Source organism: Schistocerca gregaria, chromosome 9 (assembly GCF_023897955.1).
Source record: "Schistocerca gregaria isolate iqSchGreg1 chromosome 9, iqSchGreg1.2, whole genome shotgun sequence".
Lineage (NCBI taxonomy): Eukaryota > Metazoa > Arthropoda > Insecta > Orthoptera > Acrididae > Schistocerca > Schistocerca gregaria.
This window is the reverse complement of record NC_064928.1, coordinates 105,254,789-105,279,880: the sequence shown is the minus strand read 5'-3', so window position 1 is coordinate 105,279,880 and position 25,092 is coordinate 105,254,789. Positions and strand designations below refer to the sequence as shown.

Below are 25,092 nucleotides of genomic sequence, written 5' to 3'. Positions count from 1 at the left end.
CTCTAGAAGGTATAAGTCAACTACCCTGGCCAGCAAGATCTCCGGATCTGTCCCCCATTGAGCATGTTTGGGACTGGATGAAGCGTCGTCTCACGCGGTCTGCACGTCCAGCACGAACGCTGGTCCAACTGAGGCGCCAGGTGGAAATGGCAATGCAAGCCGTTCCACAGGACTACATCCAGCATCTCTACTATCGTCTCCATGGGAGAATAGCAGCCTGCATTGCTGCGAAAGGTGGATATACACTGTACTTGTGCCGACATTGTGCATGCTCTGTTGCCTGTGTTTATGTGCCTGTGGTTCTGTCAGTGTGATCATGTGATGTGTCTGACTTCAGGAATGTGTCAATAAAGTTTCCCCTTCCTGGGACAATGAATTCACGGTGTTCTTATTTCAATTTCCAGGAGTGTAGTTTATCTTGTGCTCTTAGTTCTGGAATAACTGCATTCATTTTGATCAATATCTTTTTATATCTATAGCCACAGAACAAGAAATTACTCCTGGAAACTTTCTGTTTAATGTCGTAAAATTTGATGACTACATTTTCTTAAACATCCATGACATTATTATTGAAAAATTTCGTTGGTTCTTTGTACATAGCCGTCCTCATACATATGATGAAATTGCTCTTATTTGTCTGTTTTATTGAACACCTGTGTTGTTCCCGATTAATATTTGATTTTTTTTACTGAATATCACCCTTTTATGTCTTCTTGTTGACACCTATAAAACTTAGCCACATTACATGCGCTTTTGACTTCTGCGATAGTAGTCTTCATTAGTTTGAAATCTATTTGAGCAGTTATTTTAACCTGAAACCCTTTGATTTTCAAACAATTTTCTGTTTTGTCGTGGCAATGTCGGTAAGGTTTACTACGCTTCAACAAAGTGATGTGAAACACTTTGTCTAGCTTTGTTAGTCTTTGCAAAACGAGTCCACAATGTAATCTTTTTTGTTGCTACATGCTTGTTTTGTAGACGTTAACTTGAATTTTAGTTAAGTACAATTGCTCTTAACGCCATCCAAAGACAGCAGATTATTGTAGAAGGTAGGGGGCCTCACTAAGCTGCTCTATTCATGGTAAGAGTATACAGATGAATTGACAAGGTACAGGGTCTTAAGGTCCTAAATGTTCTATGTCTTCCTTTTGTTCTATGCAAAGAGTAGCGATCAAGACGGATAATTATTTGACTGATTTAAACTGTAATATGTGTTGTGAAGCCTACCAACAAAATTAGGTAACTTTGCATTTGAAGTGCAAATATTATCCAGTACCACACATATGAGCACAGATAAAATTCTACATCACTGTAATTTCAGACCAGTCATAAGGTATGACACTGCCTTTAGGAGAAAGTTAGTAATTTGTTTCTTTCTTTCCTTCCTTCGCTGACGCCATAGTCCCGCAGCGATTGCAGGGTCGGTGTGGTTACAACGGATTTGGCAGTGTTACTGTTAGGTATGGCCGCCACCACATGCCCCCCAGGACAGAATCAGTGTACCCCAACTGTCCGCTACTAGTGTAACCCATGGAATAGGGCGAACGTGTTTCAAATGTCCACGACGCGTGTAACTGAGGCGGAACGTTAGGACCAGCCCAGTATTCACCTAGCAGGATGTGGAAAACCGCCTAAAAACCACATCCAGGCTGGCCGGCACATCGGCTCTCGTCGTTGATCCGCCGGGTGGATTCGATCCGAGTTCAGGAAGCAGCGTGTTAGCGCTTTTTTTTTTTTTGTCGGGTCTCCTTCCTCCCCCTTCCACCCGTCCTTTACGCTCGTCAATTTTTTGCCTTCTCGGCCCGTATTCTCCGCCTTTAAAGAGGGAATGTAACTTGATGGTGTGGAAACATGCTTCTTCTGAACGAAAAACGAAGTATGCCTTTCTTTGCAACATGGCTTGAATAAAAATAAATGTAAATTCCATTGAGAAGGCATACACATATTTGTTATGAAAACGCAGCTGCATCTATAACTTTCTTTCTCCGTGCGTGGAAAAACGGAAAGAAGCACTCATTATTGCTGATCAGTAAAATTCTCTTCTTCAGAAAGGTAATGAATTAAAGTAGGCTTCTGCTGCTTGATTTTACACATAAATAACATAAATATGTCTTCATGTGAAAAGAAGGAATGACAGAAAGAAACTAAATAAAGGGTAAATACCAGTTTCATTACTGTGTCGTATGCTTCCCTCAAAACAAAGTAATATATACATATAGGCTTAACTGGTTTATATTTATGATCTTCTCTGATTACTTGCTGTTGGATATCCTCCTCTTGCTACGTGAAGTACAACTTTGTACCACAAAGCATTCGTCTAATATACGAAATGCTTCATGTAAATTACGCACTTCTATTGGTTACAGTATTGATGTAATTAAAACATTTGCGTAGTTTTCTTTGTATTTTTTAGTACACATCAACTTTTGGTGCTCAGTTGTAAGGTATACCCAAAAGTCCTCCCTATTGCTTGACTATTTTGTTAGGATGTAATGCATCGTTTGGCCTTTCATCCAGCTGATTGCGTTTCGGTTTGTTTTAGGGTAAGGTATACTGTCAGGGTTTAAAAATTCAACAGGCGTAACGGCGTTGGGCGTAGTTCTGCTGACGCACGCTGTCTCTTGTCTTATGTAGACCCATATGTCTTTTACCTTGTCACACAACAATCTATGCTCTTCGGTATCGGGTATATTACATAATGTACGCAGCGGTGACTCGGCCTATCGAATAGAGTGAAATTTAGAGTTCGTCGTAATTTTACTGTTTACAGCATATTACCAGGTCGATCTGGCATAGGTTGGCAGGTTCCGGCAGTGAATATTTTGCCATATTGTTTCCTAGTTGTAACGAGGATACTTTTGTTCTACGCCGTTTCTGGGTTTGTCTTTCATCAAGTTATTGTAAAGTTCTTTGACATTCATGATGTATTTTTCAGGGATCCTTGCCTCTATGTAGCTGTATTTCACTAAAAAGTGTTTCAGTCTGTCGGCTAAGCTGGTGGGTTAGAAAAACAAGAGACGTCAGTGATCATTATAGTGCTTTCAATTTGGAAGGCCTTTCCATAAAATAAATGAATGTCGTTATTTTGCAACGATACGTCTCTTGGCATTTGAAATTGGGTTAATGTTTTTGACCTGTTTTACAGCCAGATAGCGGTTGCAGCTTCTGCCTGCAACGTGAAGGCGACTCGGCCGTCAGAACTGTGCGAAGCGCCGCAGGGAGCCATAAGCGAGGCCATCCACTCGTTCTTCACAGGAACCAAGTGCGGTGTCCCATGCGTCTCTTCAGCGACGATGCTGCTGCCGCACGCAGTCTCTGTGGCTTGTCTGACCTGCTACCTGGGTGTGGTCTCAGCAATGCTGTTTCACCTATAGCTCAGATGAGCAACACATTTACTTGGACTCTGCAGGGAGCAGAGGCGAGGATGGAAAGCTACCGCTCTCACACTTGAATATTCCTGCTGGAATATTCTATCTATCTATCTATCTATCTATCTATCTATATCCGAATCCCACTCCAGCTACTGCAGGATCTGGGTGCTGATGAGTCCTCTCCATCTGGATCTGTCCTCTCACCACTTTTCTTCCTCCACTTGCTCCCAGGTCACACCTCTCCTTTCCACAGATATTCTCACTCCCGTGTTCCACCGTGTTCTTGGGCGCCCTCAAGGTCTTTTCCCATCCATCTTTAGTTCTTCCGTAATTTTGGGGAGTCTCTGCCCATGCATCCTCTTAACATGCCCATACCATCTTAATCTCTTTCTTTCAATTTCTTCTCTCATACTTTCTTGTTTGAGGTCCTTTCTAATCTCTACATTCCTTACTCTGTCCATTCTTGTTTTTTCCCTTAACTGCTCTGAGAAATTTCATTTCCCCTGCTTGCAGTCTGCTAGAGTCCCTTTCTGTCATTGTCCATGTTTCTCCACCATAGGTGACAATAGGGACGTAATAATTCTTATACATAAGGAGTTTTGCTCTTTCTGGAACTTCTTTATGCCAAATCAGGTGTTTTATTGTTTGGTAGAAATTACCTCCCTTCTGTAACCTCCTATTATTCTTCCATCCCTAGACATTTAACTCTCTAAATAAGTGAAACTTTCTACCACTTTGAGGGGTTCTCCATTCAAGGTAACATTTCCATTGATCCTTTTCTTTCTTCCAAATACCATTACTTCACTCTTATCTTTATTTTTAATCCATACCTTTTCATTATTTGCTTCCACGCACCAAGCTGTAACTGTAAATCTACCTCTTTATCACCCCATATTACCATATCATCTGCAAAAATCATCTTTTTGTCTTTTTCTTTTACTATAGCTTTAACTGCCCTATTCATTCCCTCCATCACAACATTAAAAAGTGCAGGAGATAGAATACTTCCTTGCTTAGGTGCTTGTCTTATTTAGAAGTATTCAGAGTTCCCCAATGGTGTTCCAACTCTACATCGTGTCCTCTGTATATTGTCTTTATAACATTAATGTATCCATCTTCTATATCTATCTGGAATATTATGTAAAAAAAGACGATATGTAAAAAACAAGTCTTCTCTGGTAATAAGTTACCACTGGACCTGTGTTCAATATTCTACTCATCTGAAAAAGTGATAATTGTGTCTGTGTAACAGTTTCAGTGAGTAAATGTTGCAATGCCTTTGGCAGATGACATAATTTTACAACTCAGCTGTATTTACACAAACAGCTACTACAAAATATTTTAGTTCTGTTAATTAATGTGAGTCTAAAAGAAATGAAACTACTTTTGTAGTATTTTATATAGTAAATAAACTTACTTATCACTACAAACTGCGGTACTTTACTAAGTCAAAACCTTCAGACTAATTTTATTTCTGCTGTATATAATCCTGTCTGATACTGTATCTCTATCATGCACATCTGAACATTGACCAAAACTTTTATTTCTCTGTGATTCTTTCTCCCGGCGTATTTGATAATCAAAATATCCACGGGTGTACTGCCGGTCTACAGCGTCCAACGGGCACAATATTTCGGCGATCATACATGTCGCCATCATCAGGTGAACTGACGGACTGAGCTCCTGTGAACGTGCCGGCAAGGAGATCCGTACGCTATGGCAGCTCAGAGGGAGCCTTCCCTTCACAGATCTTCGCACGCCTGTAATTAATGATGGAGATCAACATTCGCCTATCCATTGCGTGCTTAAATAATTTTATTATTGATCATTTGATACTTGTTTATCGGGGCAAACCTTTGGATTCTCAGCAAAAATCTGTGCAGATTATGCCTGGAAAAGTGAACTTGAAGTACGTAGATCCAGAGTGAGCAACATCACTCGCTCCTGGCAATACATATAGTATATCACATATATAGGCATGCAGTTCAATCTCAAGCAATCTTTCACCCTCCCTCTCTTCCGCTTTGCGGCTGCTGATGGTCTGTGTTGTTGACCGTCAAAAATTGTTACCTAACCAGTACACTGGGTTGTGAGCCTTGCTGTGTGTCATCGTTCAGCGACTATAATCTAATAGTGTCTTTCATTTTTTTACAGCTCCATAGTAAAAGGGTGAAATTCTAACGATACGTGAATGCAGGCATCACAGTCACATTAAAAGCAACAAACTGAGGAAGAAATTCCATCATTTTCTATCGTTTAACTGATTATAACGGAACGTGTGTCGTAACAAAAAAAAATTTACTAGTTGCATACGCAGTATCAGTATAATGAACTATTTATATAGGATTAACTGAAGTACCAGTACATCGAAGATGTGAGACGATTTGACATATTTACGTTGAACTAACCTCTTTAGGTCTCTCGCAGATACAGTTTTGATGTAGTTGCTGTCATGAAAAAGTGTTTAGAAGTGCACGTATTATCCTGTCTGTACCAAGATACTCGCCTTGCAGGAACGCTCCTGCCGCGAGCGTTCTTCCCAAGCGAGGACGCATCTGCTCTGAATCCCTGTCGCTTAGGCAACCCAAACTACGTTCTTGCATCACGGTTGCCTTTACTGTGCAACAACAGGGGCTGGACGGCCAAAGCAATCGCCTGTCGAGAGAGACGAGCTAATAATTTGGTGGGTAGGGTTGGACCATTATGAGGAATACTCCTCTTCGATTATTTGACTGAACCGATTAATCATCTCGATTAATTGCATTGGAATAATCAATCATTCGATCAAGTGTTTTGTGCGTCTTATTTTTAGTTCAGTAAAGCATTCGGCAAAACTATTTTGTTAAATGATAAAAAAGATCTGTTCTACAAAAAATGAAGCTATGCTATGGCACACATTTATCGTTCTGACACAACAACGGTTGCTGTGTTTCATGAAATTCGCAATTAGCTACCTCTTTTATTATTTTGAGCAGAAATGTATAACTTTTTAACGTTTGTTAGTAAAGGTAATTAATATCGTTGTATTTAACACAGATACTTTAGTGAATATGCCTATAAGCCTTCGAAATTTTCAGGGAAGTAAACTGAGGGAATTAAGAGTATTAAGCCATCGGGCAGTGTTTTAAATTATTCCGTTTGAACTACTAATTATGGGAGGGCCCGCAAGTTCATCCGTAGTAAGTATGGATCAACCAGCCTCACTAAAATTTTGTTGAGGCTGTGGGGCAGATTCCAGAAAATTTAAGGAAATATCTTTCCAGTCGAACGACAAACTGTTGCTCTATCCCGTGCTGTAGAAAACGTTCTTTTAGAAAGAACAGAGGAAGCCACTCTTCACAGATGTTTACGAGCTACACTTTGCAGAACAGGATGTGCTGCCTCTTTGTCTTTCCAGAATTACAGACGTGATTCAATTGTAGATTAGAGGTTGATGTAAATATAATCGAACTTCGAAGAAAAAGCCGTGGCTATTTGCGGTTACTGTGGTCTCTGTTGCTACTGTATTGAAAATGATGTCTCAGGACAGCTCCACAAACCGTCTTCTGCTGTAGCTGGCAACCGTACTCGAGGTTCATTGTGTCTGCTCCTTCTGGACGATGACATTTAACCTGCTGACGGCAGCAGTTAGTGCCAATGGATCTTGTAAATGGAGACTCTTGAGACGAACATGTAAGAACCGTGGAGGATGCCAACAGTTTGGTTCTCTCGGCACTGAGCGATGAGTGTGCGGGCTTTCAAATACGAAAATAAGGTATCATATGGTGTGGACCTCAACTACGCACCCTCTGACTCAGAGTTGAAATATTAAAGGTTTTGGCTGGTTTCGTTGTCTAGGGGCTGGGATACGTAGTTGCCGTGTTACAAGACAAATACTGCTGAGTCTACAGAATACAATATGTATACCGGGTGAAAAATATTTAAACCGACAAACTCTGGGAGGTTGTAGGGGGCATCAAAACAAATATTTCTACCTAATGTAATTTTTTCCTATGAGGAGTATTTAAACCGGTAGAGGAAGATTTCTCTGGCGGCAACTTAATTAAACTAACAAACACTTTTTCATCTCTTTATGACTAAGAGACAACACATTAACACAACCCAAATTCATTACAGTACATTTCCAAAAATGCCTCCATTGACACGTAAACAAAGGTTACAACGTCGGATCATGTTCTGTCTGACACGGAAAAAAACCCCAAGAGTATCCTGAATTGCACCTGCTGTTGCTACTATTCGGGCAATCAGATCCTCTTCTGATGCAACAACAGTTACGTAAACAAGGTTGCGCATCTCTCCCCACACAAACAAATCCAGAGGGGAAATATCTGGGGATCGAGCAGGCCATGGTACAGGACCACCTCTGCCAATCCACGTTTCTCGCTACTGTCGATCCAGGAATCGACGGCTGAAATGTGCCGACGTCCCGTCACGTTGGAACCATATGCGTTGTCTTGTAGGGAGCGACACGTCTTCCAGCAATTCTGGCAACGCACTGGCGAGAAAATTGTAATAGTGCATGCTATTTAATGGCTTAGGTATGTAAGGTGTCAGGCAAATCCAACACCTTCCATGAAAACCCTGACATGATAAGCAAATCCAGTAGTATGTCACTTAGCTCCGAATAAATCGTGACATTAAATTAACATAAGTAATACAAGTAACGAGTGAGCAAATGGAATGCCACAGACTAACACAAGAATGCCTAAATGCATGTCGTACCTTCCCACCGTGAGGCAGACGCAGTTCCGAGAGGAGAAACGAGAACAGAAGCCGAGAGCAGAACCGTGTTAAGCTAGAAGGCCCTACGATAAGGGAGGGGCTGGACACCCACGCCGCCAGCCTACCTGTACGACTACACAACCCGCACGTTTTAGCGTGGCTTTTTCGCGTCTCTGTTACGTAAAGGACCACCTCCCAGCCCATGTTAAAAGCCTAAAAGCTAGAGCCCTCCAGAAGAACAGTATAGATCTTACGATAACACAAAAAGAGCCACTACCACCCGAACGTTTTGGCGTGAGCCTTTTTCGCGTCTCAGGTACGTCAAGGACCACCCCCAAGCCCATGTTAAAAGATAGAGCCCTCCAGAAGAACAGAATAGATCTTACGATAACGCTAAAAGGACAACACTAGCTGCAGGTTTTAGCGTGAGACTTTTTAGCGTCTCTGTTACGTTGCAAACTTTAAAAACATTGCCCCACCACCAAAAGTATAACGTTTCTCATTGGATAGACAGAATTTTTGTAGGCGGAGCTTAAGGTTAACATTGAGACCCTCATTGGTCAGATGAAAACATAGCCAGATAGTTTTTTTAAACTAACTTCGGTAAATTGTAGTAAGGAGAAGAGTAGGGTTAGTGCCGAGACGGCGAGCTGGATGGCTGCTGCGCCGGCCGCTGTTGCCCTGTCGCTGCCTAAACACCGACAAGGTAATGAACGCACGTGATGCCGCATTTTTGAGCGCATAAGGCTTCACTCAGAACTGCAGAAGTCTCATCTCTTACACCCCCTTTTTGCGTAATACTAGTGTCGATCGTTCATCAAAACTCATGGTGTTCACATTTGCCACTTGAAGTAAAGATCTGAAACGCGATGATTTCTCTGTTATATAGTTATAGAGAAGCCACATCAGCCACTGTAATTTACGACAGGTTAGAAAAGTAATTAAAGGTAATTGACTGTAGACCATTTTGATAGTTTTCTCTTTTGTGAAACTTAATTATACCTAGATTATAGATGTGATATGGCATAGGTCATCCTTCGATTGATTGTAGAACTTGGAAACCCATTCAGGGAATATTCGTTCACATTTTTGTTGAACGTAGTTGGTTTTTACTATCCTGTATTAAAACATTTCCTTTTATCAATAGTGCAATTTATAAACGATGTTTTGTGATTAGAATAAATTTCCAATAGTAAACTTAACTGCTTTTCGACGTTATTTTACCAGCTAACTAAAAATAGGAAAGCCTTGAACCCCTTCCACTAAATTTAGTTAGTATTAAGATTCTTTTACAGGGAGTGCAGTGGAGCTGACGCTGAGATCATTAAGCATTTGATTATATCATCGCTAGTCTCACTGAACTCTTCTGAATTCTACATGTCATGTGTGGTCTGGCGTCTCCTTACCAGCAACAGGTCCCAGGTTCAAACTAGTTAATTCCCTAAAAAACACACTCAGAGCGTCGTTGCGCGAAAGTGGTAGGGAGACACGATATAGAACAAACAGACACCACCATGAATGTTTAGAGGTAGCAGATACGGCCCAATTAAACAGTCCCTAATAACACCGAACCACACACGAAGAACTGCACTTGATGAGCTGTAGTAACTGTGGCGTGTGGGCTATCTCCACTCCAAACAAGCGACTTGTGCATGTTGAAGACTCCATCACGCCCTAACGTTGCTTCATGGGTAAACAGCACAGAGGATGGAAATGTAGGACGCATTTCACAGTGTTCCAGGTACCACTGTGAAAACTGTTTTCTGGGTGGATAATCAACTGGTTCCACGTTGTGAATACACTGTAAGTGAAATGGACGTAACAATTGCTCTCGAAGGACTGTTCTTACATTCGTCTGATTCGTCCCCATGTTACGTGCAATTGCACGAGTGCTGACTGAAGGATCCAGCTCCACATGCTGCAAGACAGCTTCCTCAAATTACAGCGTTCTCACCGTGCGACGGCGTCCCTGTCCAGGTAACCTGCTGAATGACCCGGTCTCACGCAGACGTTGGTACACAGCAGCAAAGGTCGTATGATGCTGGATACGGCGATTAGGATATTGTTGTTGATAAACCCGCTGTGCAGCTCGTCCGTTGTGGTGCGCTACGTAGTATGCACCAACCATATCAATGCACTCACTCCAGGTGTATCGCTCCATTAGTAAACAGAGACAATGCACTACTACACTGGTGGACAGCAGTTGCCTACAACTGAAGACCGTAATACGCCGTCTAACAACTGAAGATCGTAATACGGGATAAACCGGTTTAAATAATCCTCATAGGAAAAAATGACATTAGGGAAATGTATTTGTTTTGATGTCTCCTACAACCTTCCAGAGTTTGTCGGATTAAATACTTTTCACCCTATATGCACATGAATCGAATGGTCGAAGTTGACATACACATTTATAAATGAAAGACTGCAATTAAATAAAATCTGCACGTACTGTTTTAACGACTTTAAATGATGAGCACGATAGCAGAAGTGATTTGAGAACGCCGCATATTTCTGAAAAACGCTTATTGGTGTTGATGGTCTAACAATTAAATTAAATATAAGTTGAATAACAGAGAAACAATAGATTCCTACTGCAGGTAATTAGTTATGAACGACAACATAGCTCGCGAGATATTCACTTCTAAATTCATACGATGTCTTCATTGTAGAAAGCACGGAAATCTCACAAGTCCACAAGTCAGCACTCCGAAGTATTTCTATTTCTAGCGACCACGCGCAAACAGCTCCACTCTCCAACTCTTTCCCGCAACCGTGCGATCGTCGCGCTGTGGCGTCCTGCCTCCCTCAGTACCGAACACTGTGATTCTCGATGGCGCTCTCGTCATGTCTGCAGGCCAACACACACACAAAAAGATACTGATACACATTCTAAATACTGGACTTACATTTAAATAACTTGAAATTAAATAAATATTCCTACGGCTTGACCATAAACACGCTCTAACACAATATTAAATACATAAACAAATCAAATAAACATATATCAAAGGAACAGCAACAAAATGTAGACCAGTAGCCTAATGTCTCTGTGCTTTCTAAAACACAGTAAATATTTAACTAATTTCTTCGTGAATAGTATATATATCAGATATAAACAAATACATAGCCGTATAAATATACACTCCTGGAAATGGAAAAAAGAACACATTGACACCGGTGTGTCAGACCCACCATACTTGCTCCGGACACTGCGAGAGGGCTGTACAAGCAATGATCACACGCACGGCACACCGGACACAGCAGGAACCGCGGTGTTGGCCATCGAATAGCGCTAGCTACGCAGCATTTGTGCGCTGCCGCCGTCAGTGTCAGCCAGTTTGCCGTGGCATACGGAGCTCCATCGCAGTCTTTAACACTGGTAGCATGCCGCGACAGCGTGGACGAGAACCGAATGTGCAGTTGACGGACTTTGAGCGAGGGCGTATAGTGGGCATGCGGGAGGCCGGGTGGACGTACCGCCGAATTGTTCAACACGTGGGGCGTGAGGTCTCCACAGTACATCGATGTTGTCGCCAGTGGTCGTCGGAAGGTGCACGTGCCCGTCGACCTGGGACCGGACCGCAGCGACACACGGATGCACGCCAAGACCGTAGGATCCTACGCAGTGCCGTAGGGGACCTCACCGCCACTTCCCAGCAAATTAGGGACACTGTTGCTCCTGGGGTATCGGCGAGGACCATTCGCAACCGTCACACAGGGCCAACACCCGGCATCATGGTGTGGGGAGCGATCTCCTACACTGGCCATACACCTCTGGTGATCGTCGAGGGGACACTGAATAGTGCACGGCACATCCAAACCGTCATCGAACCCATCGTTCTACCATTCCTAGACCGGCAAGGGAACTTGCTGTTCCAACAGGACAATGCACGTCCGCATGTATCCCGTGCCACCCAACGTGCTCTACAAGGTGTAAGTCAACTACCCTGGCCAGCAAGATCTCCGGATCTGTCCCCCATTGAGCATGTTTGGGACTGGATGAAGCGTCGTCTCACGCGGTCTGCACGTCCAGCACGAACGCTGGTCCAACTGAGGCGCCAGGTGGAAATGGCATGGCAAGCCGTTCCACAGGACTACATCCAGCATCTCTACGATCGTCTCCATGGGAGAATAGCAGCCTGCATTGCTGCGAAAGGTGGATATACACTGTACTAGTGCCGACATTGTGCATGCTCTGTTGCCTGTGTCTATGTGCGTGTGGTTCTGTCAGTGTGATCATGTGATGTATCTTACCCCAGGAATGTGTCAATAAAGTTTCCCCTTCCTGGGACAATGAATTCACGGTGTTCTTATTTCAATTTCCAGGAGTGTATTTATAAACCTTCAACATCGCAGCGCATCAGCAATCGTTGGTTAATACATTAAAAAACTAAAAACCCGCCTCGTTTGCAAAAAAAGCACCTAGTGTTAAACCAGGTTTCGGCGTAGATAACTACACCTTCTTCAGAACAACAATAAAACCCCCAAGTGCCTAAGAAGACCTTTGTCAATGATTAAAAGAACACCATAGCTATTGATTCGTATACGAAAGGAAATACAAACAATACATATATACAAAGTCAAAACCACTACTTAACTTAATAGTGTACGCTCCACCTCACACAGGCCGGTGTGAGGTGGAACGTACACTATTAAGTAGTGGTTTTGAGTTTGTATATATATGTACTGTTTGTGTTTCCTTTACTTTTTCGTTTATGAATGTGTAGCTATGGTGTTCTTTTAATCATTGACAAAGGTCTTCTTAGACACTTGTAGGTTTTATTGTTGTTCTGAAGAAGGTGTAGTTATCTAGGCCGAAACCTGGGTTAACACTAGGTGCTTTCTTCGCAATCGAGGCGGATTTTTAGTTTTTTAATATATTTATAAACATGCTGCTACCGTTTTTTTCGTGTAACTGTGGAGTTCGTATGGCCTGACGCGATCGATAACAATCGGCCACTTTGATCTCCAATAACTCATGTACTAATGACATTACACGCCTGTAATTTATAGCAATTTAGGTTTACACTAATAGCTTTCTAAAGACATATCGATCGACAAATTCGGATTAACCGTTTAGATTTTGCAAAATTCGTTGCTGGATTTACTTATATAATTTATCGTCAGATACTAAACTTTAAACTAATAAAGATATTGAAAATCTGATTACACCATCGTCGTGCAAATAATGATAAGGTGCATGTTTCATTTTGAGGTATCATGATTTGTCTGGCTACTATTAATTTCTATACAAACTGTGAAATGTGTGCCATTAAGGTTCTACGAAGTCCATCTTTGGCACTCCCAGCATGTCTCCTTCATCGACACAGCATCACCATGGAATTCTCAGCCATGCGGTCCCTAGACCCCGGCTATCGTTCGGAACCATGCGGCCGCCGACGAGCCGAGGCCCACCGAGAGGCTCTAGCGCTACGGTCGCAGGTTCGAATCCTGCCTCGGGCATGGATGTGTGTGATGTCCTTAGGTTAGTTAGGCTTAAGTAGTTCTAAGTTCTAGGGGACTAATGACCTCAGCAGTTAAGTCCCATAGCGCTCAGAGCCATTTGAACCATTTTTTTTAACAGTTCAGTGATAGGGTTGTTCTTATCAGAATCGACAGCAGACCGACACCAACAACAATATCTCAGATATACGAGTACATGCCAATGTACTGAATCCTCGAGTATCTCCCGGCCTTTTCTTGAACACAGTAGGGAAAGATTAATTCAGTTCTGTAATAAATATCATCTCGTAACAGCGAATACTCTGTTCAAGAATCACAAGAGGAGCTATAGTTGCAAAAGGCAGGACGATACAGGAGGATTTCAGTTAGATTACATCATGGTGAGGCAAAGATGATAAAATCAGATAATTTATTCCGAGGGCCCAGGAGCAGATATGGACTCAGATCGCAATATAGTAGTGATGAAGACTAGGCTGAAGTTTAAGAGCTTAGTCAGCAAGAATCAATATGGAAAGATGTGGGATACGGAAATGCTATGGAGTGACGAGACAAGCTTGAAGTTCTCTAAGGCTGTAGATACAGCAATGAGGAATAGCTCAGTAGGCAGTTGAATACGATTGGAAATCTCTGAAAAGGGGAATCACAGAAGCAGGGAAGAAAAACATAGGTACAAAGAATGTAACTCTAAAACAAAAATATGGGTAACAGAAGAAATACTTCAGCTTATCGAGGAAAGAAGTTCAAAAATGTTCAGGGAAATTCAGGTATATAGAAATACAAGTCGCTGAGGGATGAAATAAATGGCAAGTCCAGGGAAACTAAGACGAAATGGCTGCATTAAAAACGTAAAGAAATCGAAAAATAAATGGTTATCGGAGGGACTGACTCAGCAAATAGGAAAGTCAAAACAAACTTCTGTGAAATTAAAAGCAGGGGTGGTAGCATTAAAAGTGTAACGAGAACTCCACTGTTAAATGCAGAGAGCGGATAGGTGGAAAGAGTACGTTGAAGGCCTCTATGAGGGGTAAGATTTGTCTGATGTGATAGAATAAGAAACAGGAGTTGATTTGAAAGAGATAAGGAATTCAGCATACGAGTCAGAATGTAAGAGTGCTTTGGAGTGCTTCAGATCACATAAGGTAGAAGGAATAGGTAACATTCCATCGGAATTTCTAAAATCATTGGTTCAAATGGCTCTGAGCACTATGGGACTTAACTGCTGTTGTCATAAGTCCCCTAGAACTTAGAACTGCTTAAACCTAACTAAGGACATCACCCACATCCATGCCCGAGGCAGGGAAAGCGCCAACGAAACGTCTGTTCACGTTGGTGTGTAGAATATATGGGTCGGACGACATAACATCTGACTTTCGGAAAAATATCATCCACACCATTCTGAGGACTGCCAGGGCTGACACGTGTGAGAATTATCGCACAATCAGACTAACAGTTCATGAACTGAAGTTGCTGACAAGAATAATATATTGAAGAATGGAAAAGAAAATTGAGGATTTTTTAGACGACGATCAGTTTGGGTTTAGGAAACGTAAAGGCACCAGAGACGCAATTCTGATGTTGCGGTTGATAATGAAGACAAGACAGAGGAAAAACAGGACACCTGGAAGAAGCTTTCGACAATGTCAAATGGTGCAATATGGGGGTAAGCTACAGGGAGAGGCGGGTAATACACAATATGTTCAGGGCCAGGAGGGAAGAATAAGAGTAGACGACCAAGAACGAAGTGCTCGGATAACGACGGGTGTAAGACAGGGATGTAGTCTTTCACCCCTACTGTTCAATCTGTTCATCGAAGAAGCAATAATGGAAATAAAAGGAATGGTTCAGGAGGGGACTTAAAATTCAAGGTGAAAGGATATCAGTTATAAGGTTTGGTGAAGACATTGCTGTTCTGGGTGAAAGTGAAGAAGTATTGCATGATCTACTGAATGGAATGAACAGTTTAGTGAGTATGAAATGTGGACTGCCAAGAAATCGAAGAAAGCGAAAGTAATGAGAAGTAGCAGATATGTGAACAGCGAGCAACTAAACATCAGGATTGATGGTCACTAAGTATATGAAGTTAAAGAATTCTGCTACCTAGGCAGCAAAATAACCAGTGGCGGACAGTACCAAGAGGACATAAAAAGCAGACTAGCACTGGAAAAAAGGGCATTCCTGGCCAAGAGAAGCCTGAAAGTATCAATCATAGACCTTCATTTCAGGAAGAAATTCCTGAGAATATAAGTTTGGAGCACAGCATTGTATGTATAGTAGTGAAACATAGACTGAGGGAAAACTGGAACAAAAGAGAATCAAATACTTTGAGATGTGGTGCTACAGACGAATGTTAAAAATACGGTGGACTGATGATGTAACGAATATATTCGGAGAGTAAGTTCCGATAGTTGGCTTAATACGAGGGATAATCGGAGAGTAAGTTCCGATCGGTCAAGAAATGGAAACCACTGTGAAAATCAAATACAGTTTTGCACATATGTGTTCGACAGTGTCTCTAGCATCGCAGTCGGTTGCATCACTTTGCTGTTTTCAGTTCTGAGCGCATGGTGAGCACATAAAGATGCGTAGAAAATAGCGACCCCCGCCAATTATGAAGTCCTAGTGAGAGATTTCGCCTGATGTTATGCAGCCCACGTTACAGAACTGTCATACGGTTCCTACTTTGTGACAATTCTTGGTCGTAATCTCCACGGGCAATGAAAATACTCCTGCAGCGTTTTCGAAGGGAAGAGTTTGATCACCCGCACAACAACCCGTAATGTTCTCCCTTCGTGTTTCATCTCTGGTCACATTAGCTACTGCCTATGAAGACAATTTTTTCACACAAACAAAGAGATATAGATGAGCGTAGAGAATTGGCGGTAAGAACAGGCGGCTGCCTTCTATGACAAAGGTATTGGATAGTTGGTGTAAAGGTGCGACAGATGTCCTAGATGGAGCGCCGACTATGTAGAGAAGTCGCTGGAAGATGGAGCCAACTGTCGCAAATAAAACATTACTGATTTTCCATCTAGTTTCCATTTCGCGACTGAACTTAATTTCTGGACAAGCCTTGTACCTTGTAGAAAATGGTTCCAAGTCAGTGGCCAATTAGGATATAGTAAGCTTTGAGAAGGTAGTCAGATGTTTTCCCTTTCAGATCACCTACCATACGACAAATACTACAGTAAGTGAAAAATCTGTAAAAAGATACTGATATTCTGCGTACGCTTTGCAATACTTCATTGTTCTCCGGATTATGTAGCAAATGAAACACGATGTGGTACTGCAAACAGCTGAAAGCAAGGGAAAACTACAGCCGCAATTTTTTCCGAGGGCATGCAGCTCTACTGTATGATTAAATGATGATGGCGTCCTCTTGGGTAAAATATTCCGGAGGTAAAATAGTCCCCCATTCGGATCTTCGGGCGAGGACTAGTCAAGAGGATGTCGTTATCAGGAGAAAGCAAGCTGGCGTTCTACGGATCGGAGCGTGGAATGTCAGATCCATTAATCGGGCAGGTAGGTTAGAAAATTTAAAAAGGGAAATGGATAGGTTAAAGTTAGAAATGGTGGGAATTAGTGAAGTTCGGTGGCAGGAGGAACAAGACTTCTGGTCAGGTGACTACAGGGTTATAAACACAAAATCACATAGGGGTAATGCAGGAGTAGGTTTAAAAATGAATAAAAAAATAGGAGTGCAGGTAAGCTACTACAAACAGCATAGTGAACGCATTATTGTGGCCAAGATAGACACGAAGCCCACGCCTACTACAGTAGTACAAGTTTATATGCCAACTAGCTCTGCAGATGACGAAGAAATTGTAGAAATGTGTGAGGAGATAAAAGAAATTATTCAGGTAGTGAACGGAGAAGAAAATTTAATAGTCATGGGTGACTGGAATTCATCAGTAGGAAAAGGGAGAGAAGGAAACGTAAGAGGTGAATATGGATTGGGGGGAAGAAATGAAAGAGGAAGCCGTCTGGTAGAATTTTGCACACAGCATAGTTTAATCATAGCTAACACCTGGTTCAAGAATCATGAGAGAAGATTGTATACATGGAAGAACCCTGGAGATACTAAAAGGTTTAAGATAGATTACATAATGGTAAGACAGAGATTTAGGAACCAGATTTTAAATTGTAAGACATTTCCAGGGGCAGATGCGGACTATGACCACAATCTATTGGTTATGAACTGTAGATTAAAACTGAAGAAACTGCAAAAACGTGGGAATTTAAGGAGATGTAACCTGGATAAACTGACTAAACCAGAGGTTGTTCAGAGTTTCATGGAGAGCATAAGGGAACAATTGACAGGAAAGGGGAAAAGAAATACAGAAGAGGAAGAATGGATAGCTTCGAGGAATGAAATAGTGAAGGCTGCAGAGGATCAAGTTGGTAAAAAGACGAGGGCTAGTAGAAATCCTTGGGTAACAGAAGAAATGCTGAATTTAATTGATGAAAGGAGAAAATACAAAAATGCAGTAAATGAAGCAGGCAAAAAGGAATGCAAACGTCTCAAAAATAAGATCGACAGGAATTGCAAAATGGCTAAGCAGGGATGGCTAGAGGACAAATGTAAGGATGTAGAGGCTTATCTCACCAGGGGTAAGATAGATACTGCCTACAGGAAAATTTAAGAGGCTTTTGGAGAAAAGAGAACCACTTGCATGAATATCAAGAGCTCAGATGGAAACCCAGTTCTAAGCAAATAAGGGAAAGCAGAAAGGTGGAAGAACTATATAGAGGGACTATACAGGGGCGATGTTCTTAGGGACAATATTATGGAAATGGAAGAGGAGGTAGATGAAGATGAAATTAGAAATACGATACTGAGTGAAGAGTCTGACAGAGCACTGAAAGACCTGAGTCGAAACAAGGCCCCGGGAGTAGACAACATTCCATTAGAACTACTGACAGACTTGAGAGAGCCAGGCCTAACTAAACTCTACTATCTGGCGAGCAAGATGTATGAGACAGGCGAAATTCCCTGATACTTCAAGAAGAATATAGTAATTCCAACCCAAAGAAAGCAGGTGTGAAAATTACCGAACTATCAGTTTAACAATTCACAGCTGCGAAGTACTAACGTGAATTCTTTACCGACGAATGGAAAAACTGGTAGAAGCTGACCTCGGGGAAGATCAGTTTGGATTCCATAGAAATGTTGGAACACGTGAGGCAATACTGACCATACGACTTATCTTAGAAGAAAGATTAAGGAAAGGCAAACCTATATTTCTAGCATTTGTAGTCTTACAAAAAAGCTTTTGACAATATGGACTGGAATACTCTCTTTCAAATTCTGAAGGTGGCAGGGGTTAAAATACAGGGAGTGAAAGGATATTTACAATCTGTACATAAACCAGATGGCAGTTATAAGAGTCGAGGGACATGAAATGGAAGCAGTGGTTTGGAAGGGAGTAAGACAGGGTTGTAGCCTCTCCCCGATGCAATTCAATCTGTATATTGAGCAAGAAGTAAAGGAAACAAAAGAAAAGTTCTGAGTAGGTATTAAAATCCATGGAGAAGACATAAAAAAATTGAGGTTTGCCGATGACATTGTAATTCTGTCAGAGACAGCAAAGAACTTGGAAGAGCAGTTGAACGGAATGGACAGTGTCTTGAAAGGAGGGTATAAGATGAACATCAACAAAAGCAAAACGAGGATAATGGAATGTAGCCGAATTAAATCGTTTGATGCTGAGAGAATTAGACTACAAAATGAGACACTTAAAGTAGTAAAGTATTTTAACTATTTGGGGAACAAAATAACTGATAATGGTCGAAGTAGAGAAGATATAAAATGTAGACTGGCAATGGCGAGGAAAGCGTTTCCGAAGAAGAGAAATTTGTTAACATCGAGTGTTGATTTGAGTGTCAGGAAGCCGTTTCTGAAAGTATTTGTATGGAGTGTAGCCATGTATGGAAGTGAAATGTGGACGATAAATAGTTTAGACAAGACGAGAATAGAAGCTTTCGAAATGTGGTGCTACAGAAGAATGCTGAAGATTAGTTGGGTAGATCACATAACTAATGAGGAGATATTGAATAGAATTGGGGAGGAGTTTGTGGCGCAACTTGACTAGAAGAACTGTTACGAACTTGTAGGCTCCAGCACAGGATCAAACAACCAACCGGTTGCACGTAACTGGTAGGTAAGTAAAAGTAGGTTTCGACACCTACTATGGGCGTCTTCATCAGAATAAATGTTGCTAAATCTCAAAATTACATTCGCACAAAGCAGTAGTCATAATTTGAAGTGTTACTTTTTTAACAACGTAATTTTACGATTTATTAATATTTATTCTGATGAAGACACCCCTAGTAGGTGTCGAAACCTAGTCAATGTACCTACAGTTTATGTGCAACCGGTTGATTGTTTGATCGTATGTTGAAACCAGTATACAGTTGTTGAACGACAGCCATTTTCAATGCCTGGCTCAAATGGCTCTGAGCACTATGGGACTTAACATCTTAGGTCATCAGTCCCCTAGAACAGGGCTTCCCAAACTTTTCAGCTGGCTGACCCCTTTTCCAGTCGAAAATCCATGGCGGACCGCTCGTCAATCAAGAGCACAGTAACTTTAAATTTCATAGCGAAACCCATTGGAACTGGAAACTTCTTAATCCACGTGCCATGTACCCAATTCGTCCAGCATTCTATCCAGCAATATCATTAACACACAGCTTTATGAGATTTTCTGCAATGGTATGAGTTTTGCCTGTTTTTACCACTCGATAACTAACCAAGAAAGAAGATTTTAATGAATTTTTATTAATTGTTTTTGCATGAGTTTTCATGCAACGCTGAGAAGCAGCTAGTTCAGCACTCTTCCTTTTGAAAAAAATCGATGTCTAACCTGGAAATCCGGGTGAGTACCTTCAAAATGACGATGCAATTTAACTGGAACCGCCGGCCGGAGTGGCCGAGCTGTTCTGGGCGCTACAGTCTGGAACCGCGCGACCGCTACTGTCGCAGGTTCGAATCCTGCCTCGGGTATGGATGTGTGTGGTGCCCTTAGGTTAGTTAGGTTTAAGTAGTTCTAAGTTCTAGGGGACTGATGACCTCAGGACTTAAGTCCCATAGTGCTCAGAGCCATTTGAACCATTTAAATGGAACCATTGAACTCTTCAGAAGGACTCACGCACAAATTACACACTCAGCTTTACCCTCCTTTGTCTCCATAAAGCACAATTCTAAATAGCTTTCGTTGTACTTACGCTTCTTGGTTATTCCACTTCCGCAGGATATTGCAACCAATGGAGTACTTGCAAATTTTTACATAATAAATCCGACAAAGCTCGCTCCGATCATGCGTAAAAGGTTTCAGCGCATCTACCGCCGTGAGCCGGCGCACAAACGATCCCCGCATTGTTGCGAAACAGTCGATTAGAGAAGCCGCATTCTCCAGCACTAAACTGTGTATTCGTTCTCACTTAGGAACCGCAAAGGCTGCTTGGGAATACGACCTGAAGTAAAAGAACACATGTTTTTCACAGGAAAAAAAAGAAATGATGAATTTGATTTTCACATTTTTATTCAATAATTTTATTCATTATTCTACATGATTTGGTGAAATGTGGCCCCTAAGGGGTCCACCGACCACACTTTGGGAAGCCCTGTCCTAGAACTTTACTTAAACCTAACTAACCCAAGGACATCACACACATCCATGCCCGATGCAGGATTCGAACCTGCGACCGTAGCGGCCGCGCGATTCCAGACTGAAGCGCCTAGAACCGCTCGGCCACACTGTAAGAACTTCTAGGCTACCTGTAGTGGTAACCCGTCAGCTACCAAGAGAATACAAACTGTTAGCGAATGCGAATATGATAACTGCCACTGAAAAATACCGATGTCTCACAGTATCTCGAATTCCTTGTGCTTGCTATTGGTCCTACCCGCCGAAACTAAGTTGGAAAACAGCTCGGTGGCTCAAGGCAACGACCGTGCATGCGAAATGCCTTTGTGGTTGTTCCCATCAGCCACCGCTCTGACATCAACTAGTTTGTGCTGAAAGTAGTGGCTAGTGAGACAGCACGAAGGAGTAATACGCAGTTATACGAACAGATGATGTGTAGTCTCACAGTTATTTCCATGACCTATAGATCAACTTCCAAACGGTATATCCCTCTCGTTTACGGCAAATGACGCGAAAGCGTAGTACGAGCTTCGGTAAAGAGATGGCACTAGACACTGTTGGCAGCTACTGCTGGTATTAAAAGAGCGGTTATTTCAGTAAGTGCTACTTCTCAGTAACCAGCAACTTCTATCAGTTGCATTACTCTTTACAACCTCCGATGCGTTTGCTTGAATCTTTCCAGAAACAGCTGGAAGGCTCTGGCAGAGCTGTGTTGGGCTGGAGAGCGATCTTACATCCTACGAGTGTGGGAAAAAGTCGTGTTGAATGGAGAGCCGTGAGTGACTGTATCCAAAACGGGCTCTCGGTCGACGGAGGCTTGCTAGCGGGGGTGCAGTCCGGTCTAGTCTAGTGAGATGAAGCGAACAGGACAGTCGCAGAGCGAGGCTGCTCTAGGACGGTGCTGGCAATGTGTGCAGTTATAACACTACCGTCTGCTACTGCTATACCATAACCTTAAAGTTGGAGGCAGGTCGTGAAATAAAACTATCTTATTAAAGCAATTATGGTATAACGCAACAGAGCAATGTTACCCTCTGGGAGCAATTTCGATATGTTGACCGTGTTGTACCTGACGGAGGTGGCTTATCAGAAATTAAAGTCAGAATTATGTAAATATTCGAACAGTGACAAATAATATTTTACGTAGCTCCACTGTTTAAAAAATAAAGAAAACGGTCGCTAGCCTAATTAGGCAAGAGAATGTTTGACATTCTTGTTCAAAAAAAAAGTATGAGTAACTTTAACGGACAATCCCAACCTATACTTTGCCACACGCGAGTTCAATGAACTCTGACACCTGCTTATGTTAACGTTAAGATTAGAACTAACAGCTAGAGCAGAACAAACTATTTACATAAATATAACAGATAACAATACACACTATTACTTTCAGGGCTTATTCAACCTGAATTGTCTGTATAACATTACTATTAATATTCACTGTAGAATCATAGGTTGGATATAGGTTCAGCATTACCTTTCAAACATTTTCCTACCTGACAAAAAATTGTAAATATTGGTTACTGCAGAATTATGAACTGGTCAGAGGTTATGTTCCCTCAGCTAATTACTTTTCTATTTAGAATGAAAGTTAAATGTGTTTCACTAACAAATTACTTCTCACTGTCTTTTGAATAAAGAAGTTATTCTTTTCATAAGCAATGGTCTTTCTACTAATTGTTATTTATCATGAGCATAAAGGATAACATGTGGGTGCTATTACACTATAAATATGCACTTTCAATACCCAAAAGAAACAACTGCTTAGCAAGCCTGAGTATATAACTTTCCACTATTGTAGTTTTCCACTTTTACTACAGTGAGACACAAAATTATGATATTTGTAAGATACTGGCTCGCCTTTTTCGATTTGCAACAAGCAGCAATGTGATGATTTACTAAGCAAAAGTTTATAAGCCTCAGTCTTAAGAACTTTTTTTTATTTTGAAGTTAGCAACAACATATTAATAAGCAGTTTTAATACAAAAATTATTTTCTGCAAGCATCAATAACTTTAGTTCACTTTCTTGCCACATTAACTTTAAATTTCATTTTACTATGTTCAAGAGACATTAATTAGTGAAACACTGGACTTTAATGTTCTTTCAGTAAGGACACTTGGTAATCGCTTTAGTTCAAACGGAGTGGGACCTGAGAGGTGTTATGATAAGGGAAAAAGAATCAGGTGTAGGTACATAAATTCAGTTATAAATTACCTTACATTTGAGCACACTAACACATTCAATAAACTGATCCTTCACTGTACATTATTGTAGTGTTCCGTTACAGTGATTGCGCAATGTGGTGGCGATTGCATGTTGGTAGATGGAATTGCAGGTAGAATTGCTGGACTCTGTCACTTCTTGGTGGCGATGGCAGATACCAATTTGAGAATAGTTCCAGCTCTTTATCCATCCATCCGAGGCATTGGAAAGCGTCAGGAACAGCCTCTCTCGGAACCAGCACAATACGCAACTTTTACATGGGAAGTGCACAGTTTGATAGCTCGTCCCCTACTGACTCTTGTTTCCACCTATTCTACCTAGCCTGTCACAATTTGCGCGGGCTACACAGTTCCGTCCCCGAGGAGAATCACACTACATTTAACATACAAACTAACTAAGAACCCTAAGCGAAGGTCAGCAGTTTACATGACAGCAAACAAACATTTTAAATAAAACAGAACATTTGCGCATATTGACATTTCTAAAACAAATTGTTTAAACAAATTCCAAATGTATACAGTAAGTTTTTGTCTCCCTCCAATTGGGACAAAGAATTTCAATGACAGATACACTACACTGCATAGAATCAAATCATGACATCAAAGTTTTTACAAAGAAAGGAGTATACAATTTTGTGTTATCTATTCAATCAAACACATTAACAGAAGCTCAACGATGTAACATTGAATAAAACAAACGGCAAAATAAAACAGTAGAGTATTAGAGCTGTGGTGTTACACAGTGACTGGTCTCTGCCTTACTTAGTACTGTGCTGACTCCACTATTTGATGAACGAGCAACCTGTTTCTCTCTGGTACTTCACTGCGGCGCTGTTGCTATTGAGAAGTGCTCAATTACGGTTGTGCACCGGACACACTTCTGCTCCTGGCGAACGTTGGCGAGCAGACTGCAGTGTCTCGTAAGCTATAGCGATAACTCAGTTTCTCCAACGGTAGGAGCTTTCGGACGCAATTATACGTCCTTTGTGTAAGTGTACTTATTTTCTGGGTGCCACGCTGCATCTCCACTGCACAGCCAGTCTTCTACGACGTAGAAGATCCACATTTTTTGATCACTTGGGTTGTATTTGCACATCGAGTTAATTTTGGAAGTGTAAAGTTTGTCTCTCCTAGCTTTTCGTTGTCTACGCCAGCTTAGGTGGAGGAACCCAGTGCGTTGTCCTCGATGGTGAGTGTTCATCGGAGGTGAGGGTATCATCTGGAGTGCCCCAGGGAAGTGTCGTAGATCCGCTGTTGTTTTCTATCTGCATAAATGATCTTTTGCATACGGTGGATAGCAATGTGCGGCTGTTTGCTGATGATGCTGTGGTGTACGGGAAGGTGTCGTCTTTGAGTGACTGCAGGAGGATACAAGGTGACTTGAACAGAATTTGTGATTGATGTAAAGAATGGCAGCTAACTCTAAATATAGATCAATGTAATGCAGCTGAATAGGAAAAAGAATCCTGTAATGTTCGAATACTCCATTAGTAGTGTAGCGTTTGACACAGTCAGGTCCATTAAATATTTGGGCGTAACATTGCGGAGCGATATGAAGTGGGACAAGCATGTAATGGCAGTTGTGGGGAAGGCGGATAGTCGTCTTCGGTTCATTTGTAGAATTTTGGGAAGATGTGGTTCACCTGTAAAGGAGACGGCTTAT

At 41.7% G+C, this 25,092-nt stretch overlaps 1 protein-coding gene across 1 annotated transcript in view; it reads left to right on the top strand.

Moving 5' to 3' along the window:
- The window catches only part of LOC126292097 (uncharacterized), a 47,869-nt gene extending 43,068 nt beyond the window's left edge, over positions 1 to 4,801 (top strand). The window contains exon 5 of the mRNA XM_049985920.1: positions 3,146 to 4,801. Within this exon, the coding sequence (XP_049841877.1) occupies positions 3,146 to 3,374 (229 nt within the window). The 3' untranslated portion in view covers positions 3,375 to 4,801. The remainder of the gene's footprint in view (positions 1 to 3,145) is intronic.
- The last annotated feature ends 20,291 nt before the right edge of the window (positions 4,802 to 25,092 follow it).